The sequence below is a fragment of the Heterodontus francisci genome, chromosome 5, assembly GCF_036365525.1.
Source record: "Heterodontus francisci isolate sHetFra1 chromosome 5, sHetFra1.hap1, whole genome shotgun sequence".
In the NCBI taxonomy this organism is placed as follows: Eukaryota; Metazoa; Chordata; class Chondrichthyes; order Heterodontiformes; family Heterodontidae; genus Heterodontus; species Heterodontus francisci.
In genome coordinates this window covers 193,897,999-193,922,106 of record NC_090375.1, presented here as the reverse complement: position 1 = coordinate 193,922,106, position 24,108 = coordinate 193,897,999, and the positions used below count along the sequence as shown (strand labels likewise).

Here is a 24,108-nt window from a genome sequence, read left to right as displayed (position 1 = left end):
CATATTAATCTTAAAAACAGTTTGAACTTAACCTGCCATGGTGTCTTTCCTGCCTCTCACTATCTGTCTGATAGCTGTAGATGGGTTATTCAATTGCAGGTTTTCTGACTCCCACCCGCCCCCACAAAGCCTGGGCACAGCTGGGGTGGAGTGCATCTTAACTACATTCTGCTTGACATGGTCTGATCCGACCTTAATATCCGAGCCCAGGCCATTTGCATTGGCCTGACGTTCCCCGGGCTCTAGCAGGGGACTGCACGAGGTTTGTGGAGGTGGAGGTGTGTTGGGGGTTTGAGGAGTAGATGGTGGTGAGAGTAGTGGGTGGGGTGGGGGTGGTAGGTGGAACCTAGCCGCTGCTGCATGACTGAGAAGCTTTGAGCCACAGTAATTCACTGCCAGCAGTGGGTTGGTGCCACTCAACAATTATGCCAAGGTGTGCCCATGATAAAGTCTTGCAGAACGCTGCCGTGCCAAGACAGAACATGCTGCGAAAATCTTCACTGTTCCTCAAGGAGTAATGCCGAGACACTGGAAAGCCCAGGCTAGAAAGCCCAGATAGCACCAGGAACTGAGACTGCGGACTGTTGGCCCATTCCAGGAACTGCTTCTGCTCTCTAAACAAAAGGTGCTATACCATTGCACGTTATACATGGAACTGGAGCTGACCAACATGGCCCTTCATGGCCTTGATCTTATGGGATTGTTAATGGCCTCATCTCTTCTCTTTCCTCTACACTAGATTTTGGAAAAGGGGTAATAACGAGTGTATCAATTGTAGATTTCTTTTTGGTGGAGTATGGTGGGGCCAGACTCCAATGCCAAGAGTTTCCATTTTGGGCGGAATTGATAATCCAGGCACAAATTGCACTGGTTTTAAGAAGTGGATTTTGTTTTGCTCGTGTTTCCGCACATTGCATATTGCCAAAAGCAAAACCTCTCACGACCCAGCGCAATCGGGCGGCTTTTTAGAATGCAACTTTTATTTTAAAAATTTGCGTTAAAAAGAATTCTTTGATATATTTAAGAGTGGTAACATGGTGCAGTTTTATCAATACAGCTGAAAATGATTTTACAAAATAAACATTTCACTCACAGAGCAACACCTGTGAGTAGCCCAATCTTAAATCACTGAAAATGACTTTTTAAAAAAAACTCTACAGATTCATTTCCTGTTTACACTGGTGTTCTGTGGTCAGCTTCTTAGGCAATTAAAAAAAAAAATCTTGTGCCCCAAAAGATTCAGCTTCATTCCTGGAGCCTCCTCAAAGGCTGAAACTGAGTGCAATTGACGGAAGCACGCCATGTGATAAATTCAATCTTTTTTAAACCACAATGAAAGATTGCAGCATTGCGATTTGCACTGAACGCGATTTGTGCTTGAAATTCCACAAACTTTTGTGCTGGTTTGGCCGATTTCGGGCAGAATATGCTCAAAAAAAAAAGGAGCACAACCGAGTGGAAGCTCCCGGACTTTTTTTTTGCAGAATTCTATGGCAAGAATGACTAAAATATGTGAGATGAGAATTATTCTGCTGATTCACAAATTGCCTGTTGCAGTTATTTGTTAAATTATTCAAAAAATCTACTTAAAAAATTAATGAGATAAAAGTCCATATATTTCTAATTTGCTCTGATTTGTTTGATCTAGTTATTCGATCTGGAATAAGGCATCTGGATGTAGATGATGAAACCACGTTTAGCCTACACGTGTCATGGGACCCTGCTGATTCCCGGGTCACGCAGTACAGAGTGTCCTATGTAACTCTTAAAGGAGACCGTGCAGAAGAAGCGGTAAGCATGGTCTGTATAAGTTTTCACATACCTTATTAGGGATGAACTGTGAGACTGTCCTTACGATTGACTGAGTGAAAGGTAAATTACATATGAAAATTGGGGAACAGAATCTTTACTGATCAAAAGTTAACGTCTCCTCTGTTGCCCCGCACAAGACAAGTATTAATTGATTGCCTACACAATGGCCCTTGTTCACCACCTCCGCCTGCTTCTCCTGTTATCTTATGTGAAAATTGGCAAAATCCATCCAATGAGTTATGTAGCTTTACAAGGATGATACCAGAATTCAGAGGTTATAACAAACAGGAAGGGCTCAAATTTGCATATACATTTTCATGGAGCATCTTAGACTGAAGACAGAATGTGAATGTGTAATAATAAAAGAACAGCATTTTTTTCAGATTCACCAATGCGACAACTGATTGAGTTACTAATGGAACTTCTACTCCAATCTAAAATCAATTTGGTTTATAAGATTAGAAAATGGTTGAATTTTGGTATTGTTGGCTACTGATACTTTAGAAAATGATGGAAGAATTAAGTTGCGTGCAAAACAAGCTAATAAATGTGAAAATGTTTTTTTTCCCCAATGCAAGTCTTTTTTTCATGTCAGGTATCAGCCCTATATTTGGCCACAGTTATCACCAATGCTGCTGTTTTAGTCTCTGGCTACACTAATCAAATGAGCTTGCAGATAATAAATGAATTAACACAACATAATGCATGTGCAATGCTGAATTAAAAATAGCTGTTTTAAAAACCACACCTGTCTATCTAGTTGTAGCCAGAGAATCTCCTGCAATGGCTTCTGTTCCACTCCTGCACTTTTACTTCTGGTGAACCCCAAGGATTTATCCTTGACCTCCTCCGACTTCTCATCTACTTGCTGACCCTCGGTGATATCATCCGAAAACATAGCATCATGTTCCACCTGTACACTGACAGCGACCAACTCTACCTCACCAGCACCTCTCTTGACCCCTCCGCTACCTCTGTTGTTAGATTGCATGTCCAACGTCCAGTACTGGTTGAACTGCAATTTCCTCCAATTAAATGTCAGGAAGAATCAAGCCATTGTCTTCAGCCCCATCACAATCCCCATTCCTTTACCACTAATTCCATCCCCCTCTCTAGCCACTGTTTCAGGCTGAACCAGCCTGTTCTCAATTTCAGCGTCCTGTTTAACCCTGAGATGAGGTTTTGACCCCACATCCTCTCCATCAGCAAGACCGCCTACTTCCACCTCTGTAACATCGTCTGTCTCTGCCCTACCTCAGCCCATCCACAACTCAATCCCTCATCCATGTCTTTGTTACCTCTACACTTGACTATTCCAATGCTCTCCTGGCCAGCCTCCTATCTTCCACCCTCCATAAACTTGTGCTCATCCAAAACTCTGCTGCTCATTGCCTAATTCGCACCAAGTACCATTCCCCCATCACCCCTCTGCTCAGCGACTTTTAATTGGCTCCCAGTCTGGCAATGCCTCACTTTTGAAATTCTTATCCTTGTTTTCAAATCTCTCCATGGCCTCGCCCCTCCCTCTCCTCCAACCCCACAACCCTCCAGGATATCTGCACTCCTCCAATTCTGGCCTCTTGCGCATCGCCGATTTTAATCACTGCACCATAGGCGGCTGTGCCTTCACCTGCCTGGGCCCAAAGCTCTGGAATTCCCTCCCTTACCCTCTTCACCTCTACCTCTATCTCCTCTTTTAAGACACTCCTTAAAACCTACCTCTGACGAAGCTTTTGGCCACCTCTCCTATTTTGGCTCAATGCCAGTTTTTTTCTCTGGTTTATGCTCCTATGAAGTGCCTTGGGACATTTTACTATGTTAAAGGCGCTATATAGCTGTAAGTTCTTGTTGTTGTATGTTATGGTGTGCAGTGCACCAACAGAATTTGCTAACGTCCCATCCAGGTGATGGTTCCTGGAAGGCAGAATGACCTCGTGCTCCAGCCTCTACTCTCCGATACTTGGTATAGAATTTCTGTGACACCATTCTATTCTGATGGAGAAGGCAACACTCTCATGGTTACAGGCAAGACGTGTAAGTGAAATATCTAATGTTTTTCATGATACATTGGAACAGGGGCACTCATGGCGCAACAAAATGCAATTTTTTTAAAAGCTCATTCGCAGGATGTGAGCGTCTCTGGCAATTGCCCATCCCTAATTGCTTCTGAGAAGGTGAGCTGCCTGTTTAATAACTGAGAGTCTTGCTAGGCCATTTCAGAGGGCAGTTAAGAGCCAACCACATTGCTGTGGGTCTGAAGTCACATGTAGGCCAGACCAGGTAAGGACAGCAGATTTCCTTCCCTGAAGGGCATTAGTGAACCAGATGGGCGTTTACAACAATCTGGTAGTTACATGATCACAATTACTGAGAGTAGTTTTTAATTCCAGATTTTTTTAGTTATCTGATTTAAAATTTCCCAGCTGTGATGGTGGGATTTGAATTTATGTTTCTGGATTACTAATCCAGTAACATAACTACTGTACTACTATACCTGATAAATGGGCTTATTATTCAGAGGAAATCTTAACTCAGTATGGCCTGGACTCACTTCTAACCAGACTTTCCCTCAGCTTGTAATACCTGGGGCTCCATGTTCCATTTGAAGAAAGGAAGAAAGAGAGAGACAGAAAGAGAGTAAGAGCAGGATATAAAAAGAGAAAGAAAGATAGAATAAGAGAGAACTGGAAGAAAGAAATGCCTTTCACTTCCTTGTAATGGTGCCATGGGATGTTTTACATCCATCAGAGAGCAAACAGGGTGTCACATCAGTATAATGTTGCATCTGAAAGACAGCACCACTGACAGTGCTACACTCCCTCGGCACTGGGACTGTCAGCCTGGGTTTTATACTGCAGTCTCTGGAGTGGGACTTGAACCCACAACCTTTATAATTTAAGGTGAAAGTGCTGCCCACTGAGCCACAGCTGACAAGGACTAATGGAATGCAAACAGTTTATTAATTTAAAAGCATGTTTAGAAAAATATATAGACTTATTTAAGATGATTACTTTTCATTGTAGTGCCACTCTCTGGACCAACCAACCTACGTGTCTCGGAGGAATGGTACAATCGTTTCCGAATTAAATGGGACCCTCCACCATCAGCAACAATGGGCTACAGAGTGGTGTACACATCTGCCTCGGGTATTGCATTTTCATTGTTGATCAGTGATACTCGTACAAAAATTTCTTTCTATTTCAAAAACTCTTGATCGCAGCAGGTTTTGCACTGATAACTGTTAGTCACCACATTTCTGTACATTCTGTTCACTGCGTACAGTTTTGGTCTCCTTACCTATGAAAGGAGATACACTGGGGCTCCGCTATAACGCTGTCTGCTACAATGAGGAACTTGGTATAACGCGGGTTCATCTTGGACCCCCAAATTTTCATTTAAATAGGATTTGTCTGGTGCGGTATTAAAACCACACAAGTCAGGGAGGCTTCCAGCTTAGTAACTGAGCTCAACTGAGGCAGCAGTAAAGGCATTTCAGTGACCTTAGCACCCCTTCATTAGGAAAGAGGAAAACCAACTCATGCTCCTGCTGGTAGTCCAATAACTCCTGCTGAATAGAGTATAAATGTGTAAGCATTAGGTAAGCTTAAGAATGGGCTCAGCTGTGATGCCTCACATGCTTAAAGAGAATACAGACATTCATTGCCTACACCACAGCCACCTTCTGTTTTGCTGAATGTGATCATTTAATCAGTCGCTCTCAAAATGCAACCACACACCCTCCTCCTTTCCTCAATTGTGGCGGTACACTTCCCACTTTCCTTCCTTCTGCAATACAGCCATAATCATCTCTCCACCCACTTTAGAAAGGGAAACATTAAAAGCAGCTATTTAATTATTTGGTTGATTTTGCACAGCACCTGCTTTATTCATTTATTTTGGGGCACGAGGACTGAAAACTATAGCGATATGCTCACAATATTGGCCCTGGCGTGCTCAAGCCTGAGCGCTAGTCACCAGCAAAAGAGTGGGCCCAATGCATACACATCTTTCTAGCCTGGGAGGAAATGCTGATTGATCTAGGGAACAAAAATATGCACGTACTGTATCTTTTATACCCAGCCAGATGTGTTTCCCACCTAATTCACTGGGGCCCCATTATAATGTGGTCTCACCTATAACACGGCTTTGAGATATGGACCGCATTATAGCGGGGCCCCAGTGTACTAGTGTTAGAGGGAGTGCAAGGAAGTTTCACTAGACTGATTCCTGGGATGGGAGGACTTTCCTAAGAGGAGAGAGTGAGTAGAATGGGCCTTTAATCTCTGGAGTTCTTTTATTTACTTATTTAGAGATACAGCACTGAAACAGGCCCTTCGGCCCACCGAGTCTGTCCCGACCAACAACCACCCATTTGTACTAACCCTACAGTAATCCCATATTCCCTACCACCTACCTACACTAGGGGCAATTTATAATGGCCAATTTACCTATCAACCTGCAAGTCTTTGGCTGCAGGAGGAAACCGGAGCACCCGGCGGAAACCCATGCGGTTCACAGGGAGAACTTGCAAACTCCGCACAGGCAGTACCCAGAATTGAACCCAGGTCCCTGGAGCTGTGAGGCTGCGGTGCTAACCACTGCGCCACTGTGAAGAATGAGACGTGATCTCATTACAATGTATAAAATTCCTAAGAGGGCTTAACAGGAGAGATGCTGAGAGGCTGTTTCTCCCTGGCTGGAGAGTCTAGAACTCAGGGTCATAGTCTCAGGATACGGGGTTGTCCGTTTGGGACTGAGATGAGGAGAAATTCTTTCACTCAGAGTTGTGAATCTTTGGAATTTTCTACCCCAGCGGCCTATGGATGCTCAGTTGTTGAGTATATTCAAGACGGAGATTGATAGATTTTTGGACTCTAAGGGAATCAAGGGATATGGAGATAGGGTGGGTAAGTAGAACTGAGGTAGAAGTTCAGCCATGATCTTACTGAGTGGGGGCGCAGGCTGGAGGGGTCTATGACTCAGTAATTTTTACATTCTTATGTGAAATGGATTTTACTCTAGGTTTGGATATATTTGTCACTATTATTATAACTGCTGCCAGTCTTCCCTATCAACCTACTGCCTGCTATTCTGACCTGCTGACAAGACGCTTGACGTATATTAATAAATATTTGCACTCTCTACAGCCAAGAGTAAATCAAACCTTCGCTGGTTTATCAAGAACTGGGGATTTGGAAAAATACAAGTCCATTCCCAATTTTAACCTAACTCGCCCATCAGGGAAACTGTTGGGGTTGGGAGCAACACTGGCTTTACACCTCGTGCTCCAGATTGAAGTCTGTATTGGGTTGTGTGTAAAACCAAAGATCCCACCCCGATCCCATGGGATTCCTGCCTGGGAAGTTGGGTTAAAATTAACCCTGCTCCTAACTGTACTAGTATCTTTTGTTATACGAACAGTAGCTTTTCTTGAGGGGGTTGTTAAGAATGTTTGCGACATGTGGAGTGCAAATGGATCTGGAGATATCCTGAGATTCACCACAGGGGTTTCATTAACCAATTCTGATTTCCATTAGTTTTCCTCCGACTCTTTTTAAAACAACACCACTCCCAATCTTCTTGTTTTCCGCTTTGATCTTGATGTGTTCCAGCCGCCCTGTTCCATCTAACAACCAGCAATAAAAACAGAAGCAAAATACCGCGGAGGCTGGAAACCTGAAATAGAAACAGAAAATGCTGCAAACACTCGGCGGGTCAGGCAGCATCTGTGGAGTGAGTTAACTCTCTAGCAGAACTGATGAGAAGGAAGTGATGGTTAACAAGTGAATAATAGTTACTGAGATTAAAAAGAGGATGATGGCTGTTCTGATTTAGATCAGATTCAGAAAAAAGAAAATCAAAAAAGCATGGAGAAGCATTAACCTGTGTGATTCTTCCCTTGTGTTTTTGTTTTAATTTCAGCACCAGGTCCTACTCTGGATACATTTGTGGGAGACGATGTGAACACAATGGTAATCCTTAACCTGCTCAGTGGCACAGAATATATCGTCAAACTCTTTGCCACGTACTCTACTGGTTCCAGTGACCCACTTGTAGGAAGGGCCAAAACGCGTAAGACCTATTTTCACCTTGGCCTCAGCTCTGTTGCTTTTCATAAAGTTAATCTGGAGCAATCGTTGTGTGTGCCAATTTAAGGCTTTTGTCAAAGGAATGATGAATTCCCTTCTTGGCCCCTGTGTAGTAGTTCCTCAGCAAAGAGACATCATGAGACAGGAGAGATTCCCCCATCTGCACCTCCGCAACCGCACCCCCCCACCCCAATTATTTAACTTGTAATTCTCAGCAATTACCCTTAGATTGTAAATGTTGCATCAAACCATTTAATTATAGTTCCTGAGTTAACAAACCAGCAGAAGGAAAGATGAGATTTGCTTTTTCCTGATGGAACGGCAATTTGAGAAACATACACAAACCACTGACATTAACAGAAAACTTTGACTTTAGAATCATGCAGCACATTCGGTCCATCATGCCTATGCTGGCTCCTTAAAAGAGCTATCCAATTACTCCCACTCCCCTGCTTGGTTCCCATTGCCCTGCGCATTTTTCCCTTTTCAATTATTTATCCAATTGCCCTTTTGAAAGTTACTATTTAATCTGTTTTTACCGCCCTTTCAGCTGCTATGAAAACGTGGCCACTTTAAATTTCAATATTTCTGATTTTATTTTGTAACTATTAGTAAAGATCAATTAATAAAAGCACCAAATGTAAAGAACTGCTTTTGAATTCCCGTCCTGAGATGTACACTGCGTGGCACCATTCTGGGGACTGGATCAGTGGAGCTGCCACTAGCTACATTTACAAGTGTAGACGATAAATGTTGATGCACTGCAATGGTTCCTACCTGTTCCATGTTGCAGCTACTTCATCATCTGAACTTTCTGAGGGTCTCTGTTATATCGCTCAGTGGGTAGCACTCTCACCTCTGAGTCAGAAGGATATAGATTCAAGTGCCATGCTAGAGACTTGAGCACAAAATCCAGGTTTGACACTGCCGGTGCAGTACTGAAGGAGTGCTGCACTATTGGGGGTGCGGACTTTCACTGAAGACTTAAAAGTGAGACCCTGTCTACCATCTCAGGTGGATGTAAAAGATTCCGTGGCATTATGCAAGGAAGAACAGGGGAGCTGTCCCCATTGTCCTGGTACTGGGTTTTCCCTCAAATAGTGTCGCGAAAAATTATCTGGTCATTGTTGCTTGTGGGAGCTTGGTCTGCTCAGATTGGCTGCCACGCTTCCCATGTTACAGCAGTGACTACACTTCTGAAGTACTTCATTGGCTCTGAAGCACTTTGGGACATTCTGAGGTTATGACACTATAGAAATGCACGTTCTTTCTTTCTGTGAAGTCTGCTCGTATGTTCATATGTCTGCAGTCAGATTCCCCGTGCTGATGTTCAACACTCTCCTTCTCTCCTGCAGTGTACCTCGGCGTAACAAATCTTGCCCCGTACCAAGTTCGAATGACTAGCATGTGTGCACATTGGCAGCTGCATAGACATGCAACAACCTACAGAGTAGTCATTGAAACTCTCCGAGGTAAGAACAAGAGGCAGAGTTGTATGGGCTAAATTTCCAGAAGGCTCAGTACACACTACAAATTTAGGGGAGTGTCCTTTCCACAGTGAATGGTGAAAATAAGAGGATGTGGATGGTAAGGGAGATGCGTAAGTGGTCGGACATAACCTTGTTGGCAATTGAGACCAAGAGTAGCAAGCGACTTCAAAAGATGACATGGGATTGTCTTAGTTTGGGGATTCTTTGACCATTTTTCCACACAAAGTGTGTGGAACAAGATTTTCTTTTATCGTAGAATCATACAGCACAGAAAGAGGCCATTTATCCCCAACGTGCCTGGATGGGTGCAGCTCCAACAACACTCAAGAAGCTCGACACCATCCAGGGCAAAGCAGCCCACTTGATCAACATCCCTTCCACCACCTTAAACATTCACTCCCTTCACCATCGGTGTCCAGTGGCAGCAGTGTATACCATCTACAAGATGCACTGCAGAAACTCACCAAGCCTCCTTCGACAGCAACTGTCCATGACATCTACAATCTAGAAGAACAAGGGCAGCAGGTGCATGGGAACACCACGACCTTCAAGTTCCCCTCCAAGTGACTGGAACTATTTCACTGTTCCTTCGCCATCGCTGGATCAAAATCCTGGAACTCCCTTCCTAACAGCACTGTGGGTGTACCTATCCCACATGGACTGCAGCGGTTCAAGGCAGCTCACCACCACCTTCTCAAGGGCAAATAGGGATGGGCAATAAATGGTGACCTTGCCTGTGATACTCATGTCCCAGGGCCCATTGTGCCTGTGCCTCTTTGAAACAGCTATCCACTTAGTCCCCACAGATATATCCTTTTCAAGGATATATCCAATTCCCTTGTGATTGGATACAGATGAAAGCTAGAGTTAGATGAACGTGGCAGAACCTTAGACAGGGATCATGTTAAGCATTCATTTGCCATTATTGTAAATGGTAACTTTGAGCTTCAATGAGTGTTTAGCATGAATAAAAGAACTGAATTACGTTTCAAAGAAAATGAACATGTCAGAGCCAATTCTCCAAGTGCGGCCCCCATCTATTTAGTACTTTATTGTATGGTTGCCAGCTTAGGGTGGAATGTGGACTGAACAGGTGCCCAGAAAGCTGACACAGCAGTGTGTAAAAGTGGGGATCAAATTTCTGCTCGGTGACTATGAATGGGTCCAATTCAGGGTCTTTCACACTCTTTCATAACAGTGGAACTTATATATTGAAATTTGGCTGTTAATTACCACACTCTGTTCTACCCAATATTCGAGCATGCAGTTATTTTTTTCCGGGATACAGGTTAGCTACCTTTGGCTAAATGTGCATTTTCAAATATCAGTCGTGGACAGCACCTCATGAGGCAAGCTCCTGTTGACTTGCTACAGTGAAAAGATCATAGAATTAGAGGCAACTCCACTATAAAAGCACAGTGTCCAGAAGTAATTGTGCTTTGCGGTTGAAGGTTTCTTAACCTACCTACCGCAGACTTGTTAGACATCAGAATTCCTCCCTTTATGGTTTGCATCTGTGCTATATAATACTTTGACACAAGCACAAAAAAAAACTGGATTTTACTTTGTTCCTCTTTTTTGCCAAAGAAAAGTCTCTCCATGGTTTTCTTTTTAAGTTCCTTGGATATAGGCGGAAAAAAGGCTTTGGCAGTGCTCCAAAATGAGTTTCCACCAACAAAGCATTCTCGAGTAGCTGTATTTTGATTTGACTCAAAGATCAAGTTTCAAATAACTAATTTCATAGAATCAAAAGACTCAAATCAGACTTGTTTAGAAGAAGATTTTTCAATTGAATCGAGTTGACAAGGGCTGGTAGTGGAGGGTGTTTGCTACATTATTGAGTGGAAGTTATTATGCAGTTATATAAAGCTCTGGTTAGAACCTGTTTAGAGTAACTCCATTCAGTTTTGGTCACTGCACCTCAGGAAGGATATATTGGCCTTGGAGGGGGTGCAGTGCAGATTCACTAGAAAGATACCAGGGTTAAAAGGGTTAAATTATGAGGATAGGTTACATAGACCCGGCTTGTAGTGCAGAAGATTAAGGGGTAGTTTCATTGAGGTGTTTAAGATAATTAAAGGATTTGATAGGACTGATAGAGAGAAACTATTTCCTCTGGTGGGGGGAGTCCAGAACAAGCGGGCAGAGCCTTAAAATTAAAGCCCGGCTGTTCAGGGATGATGTCATGAAGCACTTCTTCACACAAAGGGGAGTGGAAACCTGGAACGCTCTCCCCCTTTTACGACCAGGTGAGAAAGGGGTCATAACAGGCACCGTCTCTTAGTATACAAACGTCCTCCAGCCAAATGTCTGCTGATCTCTTTAAACAAGTCATTTCTTCACTCCAGCAACAGTTTAAAATTAATGTTCATGTGACGAAATTAATATGCCTCATTCTTGGCAAGCGGGGGTCTTCATGACACCCCCCCCCCCAAAAAGCTGTTGAGGCTGGGGGTCAATTTAAAATTTCAGAACTGGGATTGATAGATTTTTGGGGGGTAAAGGGGATTAAGGGTTATGAAACCAAAGTGGGTAAATGCAGTTAAGATACAGGTGAGCCATGATCTAAATGAAAGGCAGAACAGGCTCAAGGAGTTGAATAGGCTGCTCCTGTTCTTCTGTTCCTATCTGAAACATGGCAATATTTCTCTTAGCGTTTGTTTATGTCTGCCTTTATTATTTAACCATGTCAACATGCAGTTAATGCTTCCATGAACACGTTATTCTCTACTTCCATTAAATAATACATACAATTACATACATTGAAGGATCTGAGACTTAATTTGACAGTTGCCAAATAAGTTCCCGGAAAATGTAAGAAATATGGATATAAGAAAGGAACAAATTGGGATTTTCTGAAGATTGAATTACACCTGCCTGTCTGAGTCCAGGTACATATCTCTTCCAACTCATGCTGTTGAGGCCAGCCTCTGTATTTTTTTTTGATCAAGAATTCACATATTAATCAAAGCCTCATAGGCATGGGCTTTATGGACTGGCATGAGTGAGATGTATCATCAAATATGAGCCCCTTCAGTTACCTTTACCTAACTGTAGAGATTGCTGTCCCTATGAAGGTTAATCCTTTAAAACAGACAGCCGACCCCTTCAAGTCAGGTTCCTGCTGGGAAGGTTCAGCTGCAATGACCCCTCCCCTTGCTCCCGATTATGTTGGAATGACCGGTAACATCCCAGTCGGCCGATTATGTCTTTTGGGAAATTTCAGATGGGAAGAAGGAAGAAGTGATTGTCGATGGAGGGACTTCCCGCCACTGTTTCTACCAGCTCATTCCGAACACCAAATACAAAATCAGTGTCTATTCACAACTGCAGGAGATGGAAGGACCTGCCGTGAGCATACTAGAGACAACAGGTATGTGACTGCTGATCTTTCTCGTGTACACCGTTCTCCCTATGCTCACCATAGCGATGCTGATGAAAACAGAAAATGCTGAAAAGCAGGTCAGTCAACATCTGTAGAGAGAGACACAGCGTTAAAGCTACAGGTCGATGGTCTTTCATCGGAGCCTGAAACATTAACTCTGTTTCTCTCTCCACAGATGCTTCCAGACCTACTGAGTATTCCGAGCATTTCCAGTTTATATGCACACATCATTTCTCGCGCAAAGTCCCATTCATACTGTGCTCGCTGACCTATATTGGCTCCCAGTCCAGCAATGCATCAAATTTAAAATTCTTATCCTTGTTTTCAAACCTTACATGGCCCCTCCGCCCCCATTCCCTATCTCTGTAACCTCCTCCAGCTCTACAACTCTCCAAGATATCTGCGCTCCTCCAATTCTGGCCTCTTGTGCATCCCGATTTTAATTGTTCCGACATTGGCGGCCATGCCGTCAGTTGCCCGAGTCCCATGCTCTGGAATTCCCTCCCTAAAGCCCTCCACCACTCGCTCAGTCTTTACATCACTTCTTAAAACCTACCTCTTTGTATCTCCTTATGTGGCTCAGTATCAAATTTCATTTGATATTCACTCCTGTGAAGCACCTCGGAATGTTTTACCACATTAAAGCTGCTATATAAATGCACGTTGTTGCTGTTATCATGGAGGGTTTTGTATGGTATTTGCCAGCTTTCATACCTTTCGTTCCTACAATCTGCGAGCAGCATCTGGTAACTTTTAGTCTCTAATCCCAACAATTCGTCACGCTGACTACTTTTCTTTATTTAAGGAAATGATTTATTTCTTATTTGATGTGACCAAAAAAAAAACAGGCCTTTAGGTTTCTCTGGCATCTATTAAAACTCATAAAGTTAAATCTTTCTGGCCTAATGATAGATTGGATCAGAGGTTGCTTTGCCCAAGATGATGTGATTCAGTTGGATATCATTGAGAAGTGATGAGAGATAACGTGCTGAATAAAAGAAAGAAATATTTCTATCGTGTCTTTCATAACTTCAGGATTTCCCAAAACGCTTTACAGCCAATGAAGTACTTTCTGAAGTGTAATCACTGTTGCAACAACAGAAACACAACAGCCAATTTTCACACAGCAAGATCCCACAAACAGCAATATGATAATAACCAGATAGTTTGTTTTATAGTTTATGATTTATGGTATTTTTTAATGGACTTCAATTTGTCAGTTCTCATTTGAATGTTGAATAATATCTCCTCCTGGTTGTCTCTACCCCACAGTAAGGGGCTGGATTTTATTCCAACACTGGGGGTCCTGGCAGCGGGTCAGAAGATAGGGGGGGAGCACCTCCCTCGGCACTCCGTCAGATCCCAGTTGCAATTCAACAGCAAGCAGCCAATTAACAGCCTGCTGTTGGGGACGGCGTCCCTTTAAGAGACGAACTCCAGCTTCCAGAGCTGCCGGCCAGTCGGAAGGCCGGGAGCTCAGCAGTGCCAGCGAGAGTGGTGGCCACTGCCAGTATTGCAGGAGACCCTGGGACAGGTGAGTGGGGTCGGGGTCGCCGGGGTCAGTCAGGCAGGCCCCAGCGACATGGTAGTTGGTGGTTGCTGAGGGTGGTGGGGGTCTTGTCGAGGTGGGTGGGGGGGACCCTCCAGGGACCATGGATTGCCCAAAAGGAGGGGCCCACCCTGACCCCGACCCCACTAGGAGACCGCCAGTTCTTACCAGATGGCATCTCCCGATGGCGGTGGGTCCCTCCGGCTTCCATAAAATCGGAGTGGAGGTGGGAAGAGGCCCGTAAGTGGCTGTTAACTGGCCACCTAAGGGCCTCAGTTGGCTGGTCTTCCCCGACTAGGACAGAATGACAGGGGGGCCTAGCAACGTCGGGCATGCTGCCCCCTGCCATTTTGTTTGCCCCCACCCCCCCCCCCACACTCCCCTCCTTTCCTGTCACCAAGGAGAGTTTGAAGAAACTGAAACTTTTAGGGTAGAATTTTATGATGCCCTAAGACTCTCAGCCTCTTCAAACTCTCCTTATGACTCAATGGGCTGGATTCTGTTCTCCCACAGGCATCGGGTTCCGTAACGGGGCCGGTGGGTGGGGGGGGGGGGGTGAGGGGTCCTGAAGATGGCTGTCATGAGGCCCGCCACAGACCTCAACGCCGGAAGGGTCCGGCCTGATCCTCCTGGCAGGGGCGAGGTTCTGTGGTGGCCCCCCTCCCACCCCCAACCACCTCTGGGCGATAGGACCACAATTTAAATATTCAAACGAATAAAATTAATACATTTAAATAGACTTACCTGCGATGTTGAGGGCCCGCCACAATTTTCCTTCAGATCCCCCGTCTGGGCAAACACGGCACCACACTGTTGGGGCAGGTGGTGGAGGTAAGTTTATCAGTAAGGTGGGGTGGCGGGGTCACGGGGTCAAATAAACAAAATGGGTGTAGGGGATGGTGGGAAGGGTTGAACTTAAGACTTTGTGCAATTTGAGGGGAGCAGGTCAGATGGAAAAGGTAAGTGTTTGCGGGGGAAGGGCAAATAATTTTTGCATTTGTTATGGAGGGCTGGGAAAGGGGTGTTAGAAATTTACATATTTAATTTTGGGGGTAGGACTTCAAAAATTTAAATTGGGCGGCAGGGCTGGTGGCCCTTTAAATGGCGCCAGCGCCTGCGCACAGGCAGCAGACGCCATTGTCCGGGACGGACAGCCTGCACCCTCCATGAGATTGGTGGGGGGGGGGGCGGGTGCAGGCCGCCCCGGCTATTTAAGTGAGCCATCGTGCTCTTAAATTCCAACCCAATATGTCTTAAACAAGCGATCAGTTTGGTTTTCTGCACTGCCTGACTATCCTTGTTGTAGGATAGCAACCAGAGTTTTGCAGCAGCATCTCTATACAATGTCAGGTATTGCTCATGGATAGCACTCTTCTGTCTGAATCAGTAGGTCGTGGGTTCAGAAGTCCCACTCCAGAGACTTGAGCGTTAAATCCAGTCTGGCACTCCCAGTGCAGTAATGAGGGAGTGCTGCACTGTCAGAGGTGCCATGATTTGGATGAGATGTTAAACTGAGGGCCTGGTCTGCACCCTCAGGTGGACGTTGAAGATCCCGTGGCACTGTTTTAAAGACAAACAGGGGAGTTCTCCCAGTATTTACTGAGTCCTGGCCCATATTTATCCCTTAATCAACATCACGAAAACAGACCATTGCTGCCTGTGGGATCTTGCTGTGCGCAAACTGGCTGCTTGTTACCGACATTACCACAGTGACTACACTTCAAAGAAAAGTACTTCATTGGCTGTAAAGTGCTCTGGGGCGTCCTGAGGTCATGACCAGCGCTATATAAATGCACGTTCTTTCTTGTTCTTTTTACTTGTGTGTTGTATGGGGGTATCATCACTTCCTTGGATTAATGTTCCATCCCTCTGGCTGTACATCCCAAGATCCTTTTAACTTCTAATGCTGCTGCCACACAGTGCTCTTGGTTTGGACAAGCTATCCGGCAATACTCCTGTGCCCTTCCTCGTAGCCTGTAGGAATTTATTTTATATTCTCACTGTGGATTTTCCTTTCATAGTCTCATGTTCTTGCATCTGTCTACAGGAAATGGCATGTACCTCATGCAATCCCACATTTCCAACCTATCCAGACCGCTTTGTGTTTGGTTTGCTGGTTCCCGATTGCTTCAACTTTAATCCCCCTCCCATCCCCTCCCCTCCCCCCCACAAACACTCTTCAGAGATATCAGTAAACCTCAACACATAAACTGTAATGGCCCCAGCACTGATTCTTGTGTCATTTCACTGGAGAGACCTTGTCGTGTCAAAGTAGCTTCATTCACAATCACCCATTGTTTCCTTTGGGTTTAACCACCTCAACTTTATCTGCATCACTGTCATCTCACAGACTTGTTTCCCTATTCCGTGGTATCTTTCCTTGCAGTCTGATTACTCTCTTGACATGAAATCAAAAGCTGTGCTGACGTCTAAATACCTCACGTCCACAGAATGTTCATCGTGAACAAGGTTCATCATTTCCTCAAGGAACTCCCCTAAACTTCAGCTCATCCAAAACTCTGCTGCCCGTATCCGAAATCTCGCCAAGTCCCATTCACCTATCATTCCCTGTTGCTCGCTGACCTACATTGGCTCCCAGTCCAGCAACACCTTGATTTTAAAATTCTCATCCTTGTTTTCAAATACTTCCATGGCCTCGCCCCTCCCTATCTCTGTAATCTCCTCCAGCCCCACTACTCTCCAAGATATCTGCACTCCTCCTATTCTGACCTCTTGAGCATCCCTGATTTTAATCACTCCACCATTGGTGGCCGTGCCTTCAGCTGCCTGGATCCTAAGCTCTGGAATTCCCTCCCTAAACCTCTCCACCTTTCTATCTCTCTCTCTTACTCTCTCTCTCTCTCTCTCTCTCTCTCTCTCTCTCTCTCTCTCTCTCTCTCTCTCCTCTTTTAAGACACTCTTTAAAACTCTTTTGACCAAGCTTTTGGTCATCTGACCTAATATTTCCTTATGTGGCTCATGGTCAATTTTTGTCTGATAACACTACTGTGAAGCACCTTGGGATGCTTTATGTTAAAGGTGCTATATAAATGCAAGTTGTTATGGAAAGACTTCTCTCTCACAAAACTGCGCTGACTCTCTGGGCAGGATTTTATCCTGCCCTTGAAGACGAGAATGGAGGCAGTGGGGTTGGGATGCACAAAATGGCATGGGGAGGCATTGGGCGGTATGTGTGGCATTGTCCTGCCACCGCACCATTTTGTCCGTGGCGGGGAAGTTTGAAGGATGGCCCTCCCACCCAAGGCCAATTGAACCACTTTAAGTGGTGACTTGCTAGCGAGCTTGGCGGGGGTCCCTCCTTTAGGGGCAATCCCTCCTGTAGGGCCACCCCTATGGCAAAACCTCCCCCCTCCACCCTCACCAACCACACCCTCCGACCCCCTCATCAGGGCCTGCCTGACTGCTCCCAGCCACCCCCACTCCACTTAACCTGCATCCCGGAGTCTCCTCCATCTTCGCCACTCCAGGCCTTCTGCAGTACCAGTAGTGGCCACCACACCCAGTGGCACTGCTGGTACTGTTAAGCTGTCAGCCCTCCAATTGGCCAGCAACTCTGGAAGTGGGAGCTCATCCCTTAAAGAGACAGCATCCCCGAGGGTGGGACGTTAACTAGCTGCCTGCCGTGAAATTCCACTGGGGGTCTGACAGAGTCATGGCAGGGTCTCTCCTATCCCCCTCACTGCCCCACCCCCCCCCCCCCCCCCCCGCTCCCACCACACCTTCCGGCCCAATGTTGGGATAAAATCGGCGCTTTGTTACTACACCATACCAACCGAGTGTTCCTTGCGCCAGATTGCTCTGTCAGTGTTGTAACTGGTGTGTGGTTTTATTTACAATGTGTCTTTGTTTTACTTAAGCTCCTGTTCCGACTGAGCCACCAACTCCTCCAACAACAACTGCCCCATTGCCCACAATCCCTCCTGCCCGGGAAGGTAAGGCACACATGTTATACTATCCTTGGCGGTGCAGAGGCGTGTAAAATAAAATTATTTCTATTGCTCTGTTTTTTGGTTCTGCGTGAGAAGAATCACAACACATTCTGTTGGGGATATTTTATGCTATTTTCACTCTGCTGTGTATCTCACGCTATGTACTGTGCAGAGAATATCCATTGCCTCTGTTTTAACAAGTTCAGCTTATACTGGCTTTGTTAGTTATTGCACATGCTAGTAATTACTGCCATGGTTTATAATGGGGTTAAAGAATGATCTAGTTGAGGTGTTTAAGCTGATTAAAGGAGTTTATTTGATAGTTTCTCTCCAGCTACCCTGTTCCTCTGGTGGGGGGAGTCCAGAACAAGGAGGCAGAACCTTAAAGTTAGAGCCAGGCTGTTCAGGGGTGATGTCAGGAAACACTTCTTCACACAAAGGATATTGCAAATCTGGAATTCTCTTCCCTCAGAAAGGCTTTCGAGACTGTGGGGGTGGGGTTGGAGGCGGGGGGTGGTCAATTGGAATATTTCAAAGCTGAGATTGATAGATTTTTGTTGGGTGAGGGTATCGAGGGTTACAGAACCAAAGTGGGTAGATGGAATTAAGGTGCAGATCAGCCATGATCTAATTGAATGACAGAACAGGCTCGAGGGGCTGAATGGCCTACTCCTGTTCCTATATTCCTACTATTTCTTACTATAATTCTCAAGTACTGTACCCATGAGTAGGTGTTTGCATTTATTTCTGACACCACTTCATCCTCCTTCTTCCTCTAGTTTGCAAAGCTGCCAAAGCTAACTTGGTGTTCCTCGTGGATGGGTCGTGGAGCATCGGTGATGAGAACTTTGTCAAGATCATCGGCTTCCTGTACAGTACGATCGGAGCTCTGGACAAGATAGGCCCTGACGGAACTCAAGTGAGCTCTGGCTGGGGGAGAGCTAAATAAAATCGGAAGCAGGGCCTCATTGGATTGTCCTGAGGTTCTATCCACTGGGTGGAACATGATCAGTATCGCATTTCACCTTTGTACCATCTGCCTGGTATCGCAGCTGGGCCAGACTTCAAATCATACAATCATAGAATGAAACAGCACAGAAGGAGGCCATTCAGCCCATCATGTCTGTGCTAGTTCTTTGAAAGAGCTGTCCAATTAGTCCCACTCCCCCAGCTCTTACCCCATAGCACTGTAAATATTTCCTTTTCAAGTATCTATCCGAATCCCTTTTGAAATTTACTATTGAATCTGCTTCCACCACCCTTTCAGGCAGCACATTCCAGATCACAACGACTCACTGTTTCAATAAAAACTCTTCATCTCTCCCTCTGGTTCTTTTGTCAATTGCCTTAAATCTGTGTCCCCCGGTTACGGACCCTCCTGCCAGTGCAACAGTTGTTCCTTATTTACTGTATCAAAACTCTTCACAATTTTGAACCCCTGGATCAAAGCTCCGCTTAACCTTCTCTGCTCTAAGGGGAACAATCCCAGCTTCTCCAGTCTCTCCATATAACTGAAGTCCCTCATCCCTGATAACATTCTAATAAATCTCCTCCGCACCCTCTCCAAGGCCTTGACACCCTTTCTAAAGTGTGGTATCCAGAATTGGACACAATTCTCCAGCTGAGGCTTAACCGGTAATTTTATAAAGGTCCAGCAGAACCTTAATTAAAGATTGTTTTAAGAACCCACTCACACCTAACATACTAATGTCAAATGTGTGGCTGTTCTAAATCGCACACAAACCTCTGCTGACTGCATACATCCCACAAACTCTTCCATTGATATAGGAGAGGAGCGATAAGCTATTTAAGATGAAGCTAGATGGGTACATGAGGGAGAAAGGAATGGAAGATTATGTTGATGAGGGTTAGATGAAGAGGGATGGGATGACTTTTGTGTGGAGCATAAACGCCAGCATAGACCTATTGGGCAGAATGGCCTGTCTCTGTGCTGTAAATTCTATGCAATATGCATTATTCTATGCAAGAAAGTGCTAAATAGCAGAGACAGCAATTTCTGATGAAAGGTCACTCTGTACCTGTTAACTCTGTTTCTCTCCCCACAGATGCTGCCTGACCTGCTGAGTATTTCCAGCACTTTCTGTTTTTATTTCAGATTTCCAGCATCTGCAGTATTTTGCTTTTCTGTTTTAGTTTTATTTATTCCCACCCTGTATCTTCCCGTTGTGCCGCACCCCATTTCATGGCCGAAGGGGCGATTAGACAACCAGTACCCGTGCAGAGGCAGTCCAGACAGATTGACCCTCTGCACCTAGCCTCAGGTAACCTATTGACAATGAAAGGCATCTGCCCAGGGATAAAGGGAAATCACTTTAACTGTTATCGTTCCGTCTTGTCAAGTGTGAATTGAGTTGACGAGGGTTTTGGTTACAAATTTTTAAGAGGGCGTATGTGTGAATTTGCACCCTGCTCCAAAATAGTCAAACCTTTAAGAAGATTGGCACAGTTAAGGGAAATATTTCTTGCCAGCAGTTCAGTGTAAAGTGGAATGTGAGATAGAATTGGTTTACTGATGTGATGTTTCTTTGAAATGGAACAGGTTGCGATTGTTCAGTTCAGTGATGATCCCAGAACTGAATTTCAACTCAACTCGTACAGTGACAAAGAGAAGCTTCTCAATGCTATCCAGCGCATTAGATACAAGGGTGGAAATACCAAGACAGGTACAGAAAAAATGTTTACCACAGAATCAGAGAAATTACAGCACAGGAGGAGGCCACTTGGATCTGCTCCAGTGCTGACTCTACAACTTGAGTTATCTATTGTAATCCCATTTCTCTGTCTTTCCCTCCCCCCGCCCCAACCATCCTTTTATAGTCTTCCTTCTCAAATATTTATCCTGCTCCATTTTAAATGATATTATAGTGGCTGTCTCACTTGTACTAATGTTTTAATCTTTTCTCGGGGGGGGAAAAAATCATCTAATTTTTCTCTTTGTTCCAGCAGTGTTAATCTTCAAAATCAGTGATCCTTCAAGTTAGTTTATGCCATAATAACGAGTCTACATATCAGAGTGATTATTGACACACTACTGTGTCAACCAGCGAGTTGGAAGCAGGGCAGGATTCATGCTTTTAATTTGCTCTTAAACTATAGCAACCAGAATCTATATAATCATTCTAGCTGGGACTTTTATTTGTTCATGGGATGTGAGCGTCACTGGCTAGACTAGCATTTATTGCCCATCTCCAATTGCTCTTGAGAAGGTGATGGTGAGCTGCCTTCTTGAACCATTGCAGTCCATGTGATGTAGGTACACCCACAGTGCTGTTAGGAAGGGACTTGTCATGTCACTGTATGCAACCTTATTTCTCCAGGAAAATGCAGTCAGTGGGGGATAGTTACATAATATGAATGATGTACATAAAATCAATCCCAGCCACTTCCAGGTGTGATTGACAGGGGAATTACCCAATCATTTCCATTCTGTCTGGGACCTATGATATTACTACATGCAGCCAATATATACGTTTGAGAATGTGTTCGAGAACAACGATTTTTAAAATATAGAGGGATGTGAAATGACCAAACATAAACCCGCTAACATTATTTAAACCTTAAACCTTACCACACAAAAAAAAAGTGGAAAATTTAATATATTTTCTGACTGAAGACTTTCAGCAGAGTTCAGGTATGATCTTATTGGAGGTGGCCAATTAAGAACGTGCGTCTGGGATCGCCATCCAATTAGAGAGTGTGGGCGGGCTGAGGAGGCAAGAGGACCAATCAGGACCTGAGATGTGAGGGAGGCCAGCAGCCTTCACTGTGGCTGCAGTGAGAGTGCAGCTACAGTGACTGGGACACGAGGGAGCAACGCGAGGAAAGGGAGGGGCCCCGGACACCTCTGGAAAGATTGGGAAGCTCGGGGGAAATTTCCCTCAACAACCTTAATTGTCTTCCTGCCACTGCTGGCATGGTTGCTGTCATTGCTCTGAAGCTGCCTGTATAAAAGTGGGAGGAAGCAGGAACATTTCAGGGAGCCAGCCCGATGCTGGAGTTTTTCCATTTTCCCGGTACCCCTGCTCCGCCTCCAAACCCATCTCCATGGTGCTCGGAAAATTCCCTCCCCCATCTTCTTTCTCAGTTGGAATTTTCAGACAGTGTCTCCTCGGCCCAGTATGATTAGATTAGATTAGATTAGAGATACAGCACTGAAACAGGCCCTTCGGCCCACCGAGTCTGTGCCGAACATCAACCACCCATTTATACTAATCCTACACTAATCCCATATTCCTACCAAACATCCCCACCCTGTCCCTATATTTCCCTACCACCTACCTATACTAGTGACAATTTATAATGGCCAATTTACCTATCAACCTGCAAGTCTTTTGGCATGTGGGAGGAAACCGGAGCACCCGGAGAAAACCCACGCAGACACAGGGAGAACTTGCAAACTCCACACAGGCAGTACCCAGAATTGAACCCGGGTCGCTGGAGCTGTGAGGCTGCAGTGCTAACCACTGCGCCACTGTGCCGCCACTGTGATATTTAGTGGTGTCAGCCGTGGCTCAGTGATAGCACATCTCGCCTCTGACTCATTGTCCCATGATCAAGTACAAATCCTGTGATCATTTTTAAATGGCCTTCACAACTCTTACCAACTCCAAGTGCCCGTTGAACACAAATATGTTCTCAATGTCTGGCATAGACCATGATGGCAGCAAGAGAAAATCTGATAAAAGGAATAACTTGCATTTCTATAGCACCTTTCACAACCTTAGGCCCAGAGCACTTTACCGCCAATCAAGTACTTTTGAAGTGTAGTCACTTTTCTAATGTAGGAAATGTAGAAGCCAATTTGTGCACAAGATCACAAGAAATAGGTGCAGGAGTAGACTATATGGCCCATCGAGCCTACTCCACCATTCAATATGATCATGGCTGATCTTGGGCTTCAATTCCACTTTCCTGCCCGCTCTCCATAGTCCTTGATTCCCTGAGAGATCAAAAATCTATCTGTCGCAGCCTTAAATGTATTCAATGATGGAGCATCCACAACCCTCTGGGGTAGAGAATTCCAAACATTCACAACTCTTTGTGTGAAGTAATTTCTCCTCATCTCGGTCCTGAACGATTGCCCCCTCATCCTGAGACAGTCTCCCCGTGTTCTAGATTCCCTAACCAGTGGGAACAATCTCTCAGCTTCTACCCTATCAAGCCCTTTCAGAATCGCACAGCAAACTCCCACAAACAGCAATGTGATAATGGCCAGATAATCTGCTTTTGTGATGTTGATTGAGAGATAAATATTGGCCCCAGGGCGGAAGGAGGTCATTTGGCCCATCATGTCTGTGCTGGTTCTCTGAAAGAGCTGTTCAGTTAGTCCCCTTCTTCCCTTGCACTTTATCCCATAGCTCTGTAAATTTTTCCCCTTCAAGTATTTACCCAATTCCCTTTTGAAAGTTGCTATTGAATCTGCTTCCACTGCCCTTTCAGGCAGTGCATTCCAGATCATCATAACACACTGCTTTAAAAAATTCTCATCATCTCCCCTCTGTGTCTTTTGACAAATCTATAACCTCTTGCCAGTGGAAACAGTACATCCACCTGAAAGGGCAGATGGATCCTTGGTTTAACATCTTACCCGAAAGGCAGCATCTCAGATAGTACATCACTCAACATTCACACCAAGTCCCGCTCACCTATCATTCCCTGTGCTCGTTGACCTACATTGGCTGCGGGTCAAGCAATGTCTTGATTTTAAAATTCTCATCCTTGTTTTCACAACCCTCCATGGCCTTGCCCTCCCTATCTCTGTAATCTCCTCCAGCCCCACAACCTTCCAAGATATCTGTGCTCCTCTAATTCT

At 44.9% G+C, this 24,108-nt stretch overlaps 1 protein-coding gene across 6 annotated transcripts in view; it reads left to right on the top strand.

Annotated features, from left to right (window-relative positions):
- The window catches only part of col14a1a (collagen, type XIV, alpha 1a), a 369,066-nt gene that overhangs the window by 259,031 nt on the left and 85,927 nt on the right, over positions 1–24,108 (top strand). For 5 of the 6 annotated variants that reach the window (XM_068032558.1, XM_068032557.1, XM_068032563.1 and 2 more), the window contains 9 exons: positions 1,649–1,800; positions 3,717–3,846; positions 4,836–4,958; positions 7,735–7,884; positions 9,257–9,373; positions 12,618–12,764; positions 18,204–18,278; positions 19,055–19,194; positions 20,836–20,959. In XM_068032558.1, coding sequence (XP_067888659.1) covers positions 1,649–1,800; positions 3,717–3,846; positions 4,836–4,958; positions 7,735–7,884; positions 9,257–9,373; positions 12,618–12,764; positions 18,204–18,278; positions 19,055–19,194; positions 20,836–20,959 — 1,158 coding nt within the window. The remainder of the gene's footprint in view (positions 1–1,648; positions 1,801–3,716; positions 3,847–4,835; positions 4,959–7,734; positions 7,885–9,256; positions 9,374–12,617; positions 12,765–18,203; positions 18,279–19,054; positions 19,195–20,835; positions 20,960–24,108) is intronic. The other variant, XM_068032559.1, reaches the window with a different exon arrangement.